The 11,272-nt window shown below is 42.6% G+C and overlaps 2 protein-coding genes across 4 annotated transcripts in view; one reads left to right on the top strand and one right to left on the bottom strand.

Annotated features, from left to right (window-relative positions):
* Positions 1-247: 247 nt before the first annotated feature.
* Positions 248-3,242, bottom strand: LOC119398048 (transmembrane protein 242). 2 transcript variants are annotated; one of them, XM_049417108.1, is made up of 4 exons: positions 3,128-3,242; positions 2,061-2,161; positions 1,846-1,983; positions 248-404 (listed from the first exon to the last, which is right to left on the bottom strand). In XM_049417108.1, exons 1-4 carry the CDS (start codon positions 3,159-3,161, stop codon positions 264-266), a joined length of 414 nt encoding a protein of 137 aa, XP_049273065.1. In that variant the 5' UTR covers positions 3,162-3,242; the 3' UTR covers positions 248-263. The 2 variants fall into 2 exon arrangements, with proteins under 2 accessions (XP_049273065.1, XP_037521238.1); XM_037665310.2 differs by lacking the exon at positions 3,128-3,242 and adding an exon at positions 2,243-2,461.
* The window catches only part of LOC119396429 (palmitoyltransferase ZDHHC9), a 26,250-nt gene continuing 17,649 nt past the window's right edge, over positions 2,672-11,272 (top strand). For both annotated transcript variants that reach the window (XR_005184435.2, XM_037663643.2), the window contains exons 1-7: positions 2,672-3,308; positions 4,889-5,049; positions 6,468-6,626; positions 8,130-8,267; positions 9,516-9,567; positions 10,594-10,696; positions 10,859-10,968. Coding sequence is in view for 1 of the 2 variants with exons in the window: in XM_037663643.2 (XP_037519571.1) it covers positions 3,073-3,308; positions 4,889-5,049; positions 6,468-6,626; positions 8,130-8,267; positions 9,516-9,567; positions 10,594-10,696; positions 10,859-10,968 (959 nt within the window). In the remaining variant the exon portion in view is untranslated. The remainder of the gene's footprint in view (positions 3,309-4,888; positions 5,050-6,467; positions 6,627-8,129; positions 8,268-9,515; positions 9,568-10,593; positions 10,697-10,858; positions 10,969-11,272) is intronic.

Raw genomic sequence — 11,272 nt, 5'->3', positions numbered from 1 at the left:
TACTTGGGGAAGTGTCGCAGGGCCCCTTTAAGAATGCACACCACATGTTTGACAGGTTGGTTTAAAATGTTTAAGAGACTGACAGCAACAGTTACTGCACGACTATTCCTTGGATGTACTAATGAATGGGACATGCTGTTTCATGAATAGTGAAGCAACCTCCCGAACGTGTTCTGAAGGTAGGTTGAATCGCAAGAGACCACTGCAGGCCTCTTACAATGTGCAGCGATTTTGCAAGCAACACACGCAAGCAACACACAGGCTTATGTACGTTTCTTTTTATCGCTTTCTTCAATTACATAGTTTAAAAGGTCACGTAACGAAGAAAATTCCGTCCGTCCTTGTGGCTCATTTTTTGGTATTCGTGGGAGAACTGAGCCAACCTTAGTTCTGAATTCTTGCAGCTGAAAAGATATGAACACACTCAGTGGCAGTAACAAGCTTGTATTATTAATAAGACGTAGCTGTAAGCACTGAACAAAGCGCAAACAGTGCAAGCTACCTACAGTCAACCATGCTTCTTTCTGCAGTGCTTCAGCACTAGGTCGCAGAGTAAAGAGTGAACACATAAGCTTCTAAGCTCAATGTACCGAGCCAAACAGTGGACATATAATTGTGGCCTCTTTTCTGCTGGTCACAACTGTTGTCCCCTCAAACTGGCCATACATACACAGGTATTGATTTCTCTGCATTACAGTGCACCAGTTAAGCACTCTATAAATAGAAGTGTGCAGTGCTACTGAACCACAGATATAAAACTGGTCGTATCCACCGCATTAAGTTTATACTGAAAACAAGCCTACAGTCGTTCTTAACAGGAGTGATAAACAATGGACGTGTCTCGTTACCATGCTATGAGCTAACACGCGGTTTCCTACTCTAGCTGCCAAGTAACAATAATAGTAATGATAAAAAATCACAGCATATCCACGGAGTGAATGATGATGAGTGGGCGAAGCTGCGGAGGTTCATCGGTAAACCGTGAATCTTCCGTGAATTCTGCCCAGTACATCACCACCGACGTGAGATCGGGCACGTTTATACTAAAGGTTCGATGAGTTATGACGACTTGCAGCTCACTTTAATTTTACATGTACGCTGTGAATTTTCATGGTTGAGAAAACCATTGCTTTAGAAAACATCTGGCGTCTTTCGTTAAGCAGCTGACGTCTTTTCGTTTTGCTTTAGAAACATCTGGCGTTCTTTCGTTTTGCTTTTAGAAAACATCTGGCGTCTTTCGTTGGTTTATTTCATCAATCAACGGCAGTTTTGAACAAAATTTTTATTGTTTAATCACGCACAGGAGAAATCTCACCAGGCATTACCTTGGAGGTAAACAATGGCTGCTAATGGGAATGAGACACAGAAGAAGTCGGCTTTTAGCTAACACTTACACTTCTACTTCTACTAACGTTTCGAATTGGACATGCCAATGGCTGCTAATGGGGAATGAGAGACAGAAGAATTCGGCTTTTAGTTAACGCGCACGCTGCGAATTTTTTATTGTTCAACAACGCACAGGAAAAATCTCCCACCGGCACCACCTTGGAGGTCAAGATCTGGTACTAGCGTTACGACTGGTTACGCACTACGACTACGACAACTACGAGGGACGAACGGGTGCCGCCTTAAGGAGCTTCGCCCTAAAACATGTATGCACAGACGGAAATGTACAGTACAAGGGTTCTTATAGGTGGTCTACTTGGTTCATGAACACTGTGGCAGAACGGCGCAAGACAGGACAGTGAACACACAGGACACAACGCTTATCCTGTGAATTCACTGTCAACTTTTTCGCGCTGTTCTGCCACAATGGACGGAAATGTTATCGTATCGTGTGCTCACATCAGAAACTCCCATCGCCTTCCATGCCAGGAAACAGAAGAGTGAAAACCCCGTTACGGAATAGAGCGTTCCTCTTCCAAGGGCTCGCAACGCTAGCTTAGAGCCGCTTTCGTGGAGCTTCTGCGATGCAGTCAAGCCCTGCAGATCGAAACACGAAGCGGTGAGTGCCGTAACCACACGACCACAGTCCAGCAAAAAATTTTGGCACAGCCCACCTCGGCAAAGTTTTCGGGGTCACGCTTCTTCGCCTGCGCCAGTGTCATACCGAACCCGAATATTGCCGCAGCTCCGGCGACTCCAGCAAGAAATGCAGCTTCTGAAACCAAACGCTTGTAGCTGTTGGTATCAGCGCCAAAAAGTTTCTACGAGTACACTACCAACACGCGTCGATTGATACCTGCGTATTTCTTTCTTTTGCTGCCAGTGCTGTCATCGGTTCTCCCATCAGGCTCTGAATTTTGATCCATCAGGAACTATCCGAAAGGAACAATGCTTAGAACTTTCGTACGACCATAGTACGACAGTTTAGTCTGTGGTTTAGTACACTACACGTGCCGCCGTAGCGCCCATTTGTTTTCATTTCTAAAGGCCTGGCCATCTTACCAATTTTGGGCAAGACTGGCTTGCTTGGCAGCACTGTCAGGTGCAATTAGGCACAAAGGATTGTTTTTCGGCTCTTATTAAAAACCAATCTTTGCACACGGTACAGTTTCAAAACAATACTCTCAATAAGCTTTATTTTATTTGGTGTATCGCGTATTATTGTTGCTAAAATTAATGTCTTTTAACAGCGCACTCTCGCGGGTCGGTGCCGTTCTTGTTAAGTAGTCAGAACTGCTTTACCATTCTGTTGCTTGCGCTTGCGTTTTTGACGTGAACTTTTTGGCCTGCTGGTTCGGCCGTCTCGAATTTACCGTTCGCGAAATCTTCGTTCTTCTAGCCGCCACTGATTCTCCGGCATGTAGGCAGTTTTTCCATAGCACCGCTCTCGGCAATGTCCCGCCAACCGTTCTCGCTTTCGGGCCGCCGTGACCGTATCTCGTTGTGTGACCCCTTTGCCGTGTGATGTGTGGATGGACGGTGTTTTCGTCGAGCTTACGCGTCTCCCTAAGCCTAAGCCCGTGCTCCGAGCCATCTCTAGGGCCTCATGAGCGCTAATTGCTCGCCAGATCATTAAGGAATCACCGACTGCGAAAGCGAAGACACTGGGGCACCGGCCGCCAACCCATGGTAGGAGAGACCGCTTACTCCAAAGTCTCTACCACACTGCCGTCCGGCGTACCTGCATTCGAGGACGGCCACCGCAAAGATAACATGCCGCAAGTCGTCAAGAAATGGCAAGTCTTCCCGGGAAGGAACAAGTTCTACTGCGACGGCAGGCTCATGATGGCGAGACAGACGGGTGTCTTCTACGTCACCGTAGTGCTGATCGTCGGGACTTGCACGCTGTTTTTTGTGTGCGAGTGAGTATGGTTTCCCCAAAACGGGCACCAGCCGTCTGTGGTCCGTCACCCGATCCCCACTTTGCCGTATCATCTCCGCGAACCGGTCATGTGTGTCGACGGGCCTACGCAATTAGTGGGCCGGCTTTCGCGCTTCTAGGCCAACGACAATGCTCGTACCGCGCTATCGTATTTAAAAGCACCACTTTGTATCTAGCGAACCTGTCATTCCAGTTGGTTCTCGCCGCTTTGTACCTCCCCCCCCGTAATCGTGTTTAGCGGTCACCGTTCACGTCCTGCGAGCACTCCGATAATTGGGTTTAGACCATGCCGACTTGCTTTGCTGGGCTCTTCGGAGTATCCCTCGTTTTACGTTTTACAATTGAATGGCACGCCGCCCGTGCGCTGAGTTTGGCTTCGTGACCTTCGGGTCAACTTTCGGGTATCGTTACGTGTCTTTGCCACAATTTCGGAAGCGCGCAACACCCATCAAGTGATGCTTATCGCGTGTGACAGACGGGAAGACACCATTGATGTAGTTGGAGCTGCCTACGTTATTTTAGCGAAAAACTACAATATATTCAGAGATTATAAGAAATTCAGGGGTGCTTGGTGTTCGTAAGCACAATCTCTGAGCAACTGTTGGTCCCCCCCCCCCCCTTTTTTTGGCTCTAGCAACCATTTTTTTTCTAGAGATATAATGGCAGTAATGGGCATGTTACCAGCAAAAAGTAGCATTAGAATGGCTTACAGCTGGGCTAGTTGGCAGTCTTGCACGTTGAGTGGTTGCAGCAATATTTATATGGACAAATGAAACAAAGCAGTGTTCTTGTGTGTGTATCTTTCGTTCGTTGGTCTAAAGCTTGCTGCAAGTGCTAAAAAAAAAAAAAAGCAGCAGTAAAATACAGTTACTTGGAGCATGAAGTAACTCTGTTAAAAATTTTCAACAAGATAACTTATTACAGTTACTGTAAACATCTGATATCATTATTCTGTTACTGTAAGAATAATAATTAAAATGTCAGACAAACAATACATTTTATTTAAATTTAGATTTGTGGCAACAAGGCATTGGCTTTTACTGATAAATATGCATATCACTGGCAGGGGCGTAGCCAGAAATTTATTTCAGGGGTTTAAAAGGGGGGGGGCGGTTCCAACTCCCCATTATGTAAGTTTGTACCTGTATTTGTATGTATGCGTGTATATAAGTACACACAGAATGTGAAAATTTCGAGGGGTCTTCAGTCTCCCAACCCCCACCTCTGTCATGCCATTGTATGATGTCAGTGTTATTGAGTTAGTGTCAGTGTTTTTTTTTTCTACCACTGCTAAAATATCATTATTTTGTTATACACAACCACATGTGTTTCACTTGAGTAACTGAGTAGCACAGCTGTTACCATGAAAAATGTGACAGTGTTACAGTTGCAAGTTACCCGTATGAAAAACTGATAAGTTAAGTTGAAAGTTACCCACAAAAGTAGCTGGTTAGCAGTAACGCGTTAGTGCCCGAGACTGTGCACTGGCAGCATGCTGACATTGTAGATATATTTTACCCATTTGAGCCTCATTTATTGGGTGTGTCTTGTTATGTGCAGTTGCCCTTACCTGGCTCGTGAGATCAGCCCCGCCATCCCAGCAGTGGCAGCAGTCTTGTTCCTGTTTGTGATGTCTGCATTGTTCAGAACTAGCTTCAGTGATCCGGGAGTCATTCCCAGGGCCAGTCCCGAAGAAGCGGCAGACATAGAAAAACAAATCGGTGAGACAGTGACTTTACCCGCGCATTGCACACTGGCATACGTTTTCAAGGTCTTGTGCTTGTTTGTGTGTTTTTTTTACTGTGTTTGTGTCCTGAAATGCTGAACAGAGCTTGGGAAAATCCCTTGCTGTAATGTGAATATGCATGACTATCTTTTTCTCAGTGTAAGTAACCTGAGGTTCTGATGGTGTTTACAACTGTATTTTTCTCGCTGGATGACTAGAGATTAATAAGTATCACTATGGAAATTTGCAGGTACGTAGGCCTCAGGATTGTGTCTACTTGTTCTTCAATAATTACAGAGTCGAATCATATACTTTTCATAATGGTTGCAATGTGGTGATTGTCTATAAAGCTCGATGTGCGTGAAAAATAAAATGCAAAGGAAGATGATGATTGCATGGTTCTCAATTTATGGCATCCAACTTTATATGCAGTAATCCTTTGTGATTGTAAAGGACAGATGAATGTGGACTTTTAATTAGAAATGCGTTTAAGTGTAAGTTGTCTTTAACCATGGTTCATTGCCAGCTTGCCCATCTTGCTATGTTATGGGATTCCAGGTGATGAAAATTAGACTAGGGTCCTGAACTATGACGACTAAGTATAGTCTACATGTATTTCGTGTTTTTTTAGGAACATTCAACCTTATTAATGTTTTCAAACACTATGTAATTCCATAATTAGTGAATAGTCCTGCTATCACAGTTGGGGCATCTGAGCTGCTTGACAAGTGTTTACTCATCACTCAGCATTTTGGTGAGCACACGCCTGTACTCATAAGTATTGGCAGTGTAAATAAGCATTACTGTGTTATGACCCATTTTATACAGCAGCATGGGAGCAACTGTGATGCAGTGACCGTACGCTTCTTAGTATTTTCAATGTTCATGTATCCAGCTCGAATTGTTTGCCATTCCAACGTTGCTCCATTTTTTTTTGTTACACTTCGGCAATGCAAGATGGGGTGATATCGTATACCAACTGCTGAAACTTAATTTTTCAGCATTTTAATGGCATAGTGACTGTAATTAACTTTGTGTGTAAAGTAGTTTTGATAACTGGAACTGTTTAATATCTTTAGTGCTTTTTCTCATACCTCTTTGATCTCTGTATGTTATCTGTCTTAATGTAACCATAAACACATGCAAGCCTGATATTGCTCTTCAACACCTGTGTAACAAAGCGTACTGGAACTGTCAAAGTTCATTAAATAAACAGGCCATATCATTGCCGACATTGGCCACTCTTGGTATCTTCTGCCTGAATGAGAAGCACACTGAACGATTATAAGAGTAACCTTGTAGTTGAAAAGTTAGCTGCAGAGGCATTCAACTGTATTTGTATGTCACTTTTTTCACCACTTTTTCACCTCTGAGTTGCAAACACCAAATGGTCTTTTATTCTTCTCGTGCCAGAGGTGCCAAATGGGTCGAGCTCCCCAACTTTCCGGCCGCCTCCCCGTACCAAAGAAGTGGTGGTGAGTGGCCAGACGGTGAAGCTCAAATATTGCTTTACGTGCAAGATATTCCGGCCTCCGAGGGCTTCTCACTGCAGTCTCTGTGACAATTGCGTTGGTAAGCCTCCATCTAGCTTTTTGGTATTGTTGTTCGTCGTTGTGTGCATAGGCGTGCACATGAGGAAGGGAGGGAGGGCTATGTCTGCCCCATACTTTTGTTCAGTTGGAACTGTCGCGTCATTGTTTAAAAAAAAGGGTTATGGCCACGGGAGGTTTTTGACAATAATGGTGGCCGAAGGCCCTTGATGTTGCATTCCAAGAACTCTTTACTTCCTGTCTTTACTCCCAAAAAGCCAGGGACCAAAGGCATGTCATTGTGGGAAGCACATCATCTCTTCATCACGGCCTATGGTTGTGTGTATGCTCAAACATTTACAAATGAGGATGATTTGAGCGAGTTCAGTGTGGTGTACCTTCATTACATGGCAAATGTAATGTCATTTTTATCAAATGACAAAAACAAATGTCATTTGACGATGATTACTGTGACTATAGCCTCCAATGCCGTGAGCTTAGGGGAACGGAAGGTCATGAAACTAGCATTTAGTTAAAATGTGTTCCTTCTTGAAATGATTGTTTCTAATGATAAAAAGCTTCTCTAAAAGTAGGTATATGCTTTGTCATTTTACGCAATTTCTAGCAGCTGCTCAACGAGTCAAGCAAAGATCCAATTATTAAACAACATGACCGATGGTGTCACGGCACATGAGAACAGTGCAGCTGCATTTTTTGTAACTAAGTAAACTAATCTTAATAATCCATTAAAAAGCGCAAGTCATTAGCTATAAATTTTAGAACATCCCTGGTGTCAAGACTGTGCACTCGGCCCATGACTGTTTGCTAACGAGTTCCGTTAACTCATTCCACTGAAAAGGTCGTTTTTACTGAATGTCATAAGTTTTTCCATGTGACAGCAAACAGGTGGCATTACGAATGAATGTCACTTGTAAGTGGCATCAGATTTGCCGCGTGACAGGATGACTACTGTTGGGCAACGTTCAGGGCATTGCATGTCCAGTCACTCAGTACCTTCATCGTAGCGGTATGTGCTACAAATTTATGCCGCACATTTTCGTGAAATCGCGCTACATTTTTTATTTAGTGCAATTTCCCGAGAACGTGTAGCATAATATTTTGAAGCTACACTTGAATGCATATAAAAATGAACTGGCGGCATGGAATTACAGTAGACCCTCATTAAACGGAGTGTGAAGAGAGCAGGAAATATGTTCTGTTTAACAGGAGTTCCGTTTTCTGAGAGATGCACAGGGGCGTAGAATTCAAGTGCGAAGCCAATCATATTAGAGGCAATTGTTCCATTTAAGTAGCAATTTTGTTTGAGAGATTTTCGTTTACTGCGAATCCACTGTATGTGCGGGAAAGTACAATACATGCATGTTTTGTCTTGGGCCTGTACGATCCTCTTAACCTTTGAGTCGGCCGATTGCATTTGTCACTTTGATATTGTATGCCGCATTGGTCAGTTTGCTGTGTGACGCCAACGAACTTTTTTTTTTCGTTGGGTTAAAATTAAGCTTTCTTTTTTTTTTTTTTCTTTCAGAGAGGTTTGACCACCACTGCCCCTGGGTGGGCAACTGTGTAGGAAAACGAAATTATCGGTACTTTTATGTATTCATCATTTCACTAGCCTTCCTGTGTGTCTTCGTATTTTCCTGTGTCATCACGCACATTGTCTACGGTGAGTTATGTCTTCTCTTTACATTTTTTTTTTTTGTAATTAAAAATGCTGTGGTGTAGGGTCAACGCTGATCAACTGTTTTCCTTGAAATATAGCATAACATGGCCATTTTACTGAGAAACGGTTTGGACTGAGCTGACTAGTGAATGTTTAGGCAAAAAGGCAGTCTGCTTAGTTGCTACAGCTCGCATTCATGTTAGAAGTGAAAAATTGAAAAAAAACATGCACAGAAAGATGAATGAATGAAATTAATTCAACTTCAGTTCTTTCTTTGTGCTATGTCCGTCAGTATTGTGTTGTTGGTTGATATGCAAGTCGGTGCTTGTTTATTTTTACTGTATGTCCTATCAACACGGCTGTGAATGGAGCTGTCATGTTATTGTGCTCAACAAAATTAAACAGACTTGTTAGCCATTGGTCATTCACAACAGCATATTGCTCGTGACAGTACATAGAACAGGAAGTGATGGTTTATAATATCACCCTTTACGGCATGTTCGCATTAAATGATGATGGCTATTCAGCCACTTTCAGATGCTATGTTAGAAGCAGGCTTGATTGTAACGAATGACGTGTAAGTGCTTAATTGTGATCAGTTACATTCTTTATTTTCCAACTGACTGATGACTTTCTTATTCTGATACTACAAGCTGTCATACATTGGCCTTTTTCAGTAACTGTTCACTTGTAACCAGGTGCTGAGTAAGTTGCAAAGGCTGGTGTAGCTTTGAACACTTGAACTAAACGCTGATTATTTGCTTCCTTAAAGCTGTTAACAGATGTTGGCCAGTGAATTGAATCTGTGCTGCTGTGCCTCTATAGCAGGGGCTACTTCAGATATTGATGCCAGGAAATAACACATGAGCAATTCCTTAATTTTCATTAGCCCCACCAGGAGTGCCTTCTTTGAACCCTAGAAACAATAAATTGCCACACTTCATAGACAACCCAGACGCGAGCACTGTATCGTACGATAACCACAACTGGTTACTAGAGTTGCATGTGTGTTACAGCAATTGCATTTTGAATGAAGAATGGCAACATTTTTTTTTGTAACTTGTATAATTCTGGTTTGAAGTGCTTTTGAAACTTGAACATATTTCAATTGGTTGAAAGAGCAAATTTCTTGGTGTTGGCTGTTTACTACTTAAGAACAGGGTTATGTTTTAAAAAGCATACGAATTGCTTCGGATGTTGTAAAGTGTCTGCAGGTTTGCCACTGACTTCCCGTCTTTTTCTACATTTCAGTTGCTCGTGAACACGAGTCATACCTAGAGGCTGTGAAGGAATCCCCAGCGAGATATCCTTTTGTGCTTGTACTCGGTTTTTGCAACATATACAGGCCACTAGCTTTGAGATTATGGGCTTTGCATTAAAAATGATTTCTTTCTTTTAGCTTTGTACCTTTATTCTTTGAAAGATTAATCGCCCAAGTGTTTGTGAGCATTCAGTCTTGAAAGGCCTTTCTTTTTTCTATAGACCTCTTTGATTGGAGCAGTTTTAAAAAGACGCTATAGAGAAATTCTAAGTTAGCTTATACAAATTAGGTATTCTTCCTGAACTCTATTTTCATTAGAGCTTAATTAATGGAAGAGAAAACTAAAGAATCGGAATTTTTTACATTTCTTTCCAGTGCATCAGTGTGGCTTCACAATTTCAAACTATCTTCTTGTGTTGGAGCAAACATCCTCAAATCTCGTTAGGGTGAATATTTGGTTCCTTATTATGTACCGTAATGCTTATCCAGCAGCAAACGGGTAACTGTGCCGGAGTAGATGCTTGATGTCAAAGTGAGCTTGTGCCAGAACTGAGGGAAACGTTGCCATTCATTATTACATTATTGTGTCTTTTTCTCACTTATGAGGTCTCTGTCACAATGATATTGCCTATTTTGCTATTGCCTAGCCATGGTTTACAAACACAGCTTAGCTTAATTTTATTTGATCTGTCGTGGCAGCTCATTTGCTGCTACTGACGATACGCTGCTGAGCATGGGGTTTGGGTGGAATGCAATGATGTATTTATCATGCATACAAAAAAAAATAAAAAAATCATATCATGGTTTTGGGACGTGTTTAACCCCAGATAATTGGATACGTAGTTTTGATGCATAATACATGAGAGGTTAGTTGATTTTCTCTTAGTTGTAGTATAGTAGTAAGTGGGTGTTTATTTGAGCAAATATATACAAAAGTAGTGGGGGGGTGCAGGGAAGGAAGAGGAAAAAGATGAATGATTGGTTGTCTTTTTAATTAAGCCATGTTGTAATTGAAAAAGTGTGTTATGCAAAAGAGAATGCTGTTCTGTTCCTTGACTTTTCCATCACTGTGGTGGAAGGAGTGGTGTGCTTCTTCTCTGTATGGTCCATCATGGGCCTGGCAGGTTTCCACACCTACCTCACTACGTCCAACCAGACTACCAACGAAGATGTAAGCCGCTGCGTTTCTTCTTAGTCTGCGCTTGATTGTGTTGTGTTGAGTTGTGTTGATGTAAGAGAGAGTTATAGTTCGCCCACAAACTTTGCATGTAATCTGATAGAGGATTTAGCGTGCTTACAAGTGCAAGAATGCTTGTGTTTGTATTACTCCCAGATCAAAGGCTCCTTCTCATCAAGAAGAGGTCAAGATGTGTACAATCCATACAGCAAGGGCTCCTTCATCAGCAACTGCGCCTCCGTGCTGTGCAGCCCTGCACCTCCAAGGTGAATGACCTTGCATTTTTTTAATCGTTTTTCTTGAGCCAAAAGCGACGCTGCGGGCCCAACACGGACAAGATCACAGGGATGAGTGTGTAGTACTTGCTGACCAAATTCAAATGAGAACCCTTATCTCGTATTCCCCGTACGTCTCTTATCTTGCCCCTTGCGACTTATCCTCAGGAATGAAACGAGATTTAAAAGAAAGCATTTTCAAGTGTGATGGAGGCTAAGAAGAAGACGACCGATGCACCTAGGGACACCAGTGTACAATAGTCTGTAGACAGTACTATTGCACAACAGGTAAAAT

This window comes from Rhipicephalus sanguineus, chromosome 6 (assembly GCF_013339695.2).
Source record: "Rhipicephalus sanguineus isolate Rsan-2018 chromosome 6, BIME_Rsan_1.4, whole genome shotgun sequence".
Lineage (NCBI taxonomy): Eukaryota > Metazoa > Arthropoda > Arachnida > Ixodida > Ixodidae > Rhipicephalus > Rhipicephalus sanguineus.
Note: the sequence above shows the minus strand (reverse complement) of the source record. Positions and strands in the feature narration are given on the sequence as shown.

Excerpts from the sequence above, each read along its gene's own strand:
- LOC119398048 (XM_037665310.2), bottom strand. The coding sequence starts at position 2,312 with ATGGATCAAAATTCAGAGCCTGATGGGAGAACCGATGACAGCACTGGC. Across the intron at positions 2,162-2,242 it reads CAAAAGAAAGAAATACGCAG|AAGCTGCATTTCTTGCTGGA; the intron begins GTATCAATCGAC and ends GTTTGGTTTCAG. Across the intron at positions 405-1,845 it reads AGGCGATGGGAGTTTCTGAT|CTGCAAGAATTCAGAACTAA; the intron begins GTGAGCACACGA and ends ATATCTTTTCAG.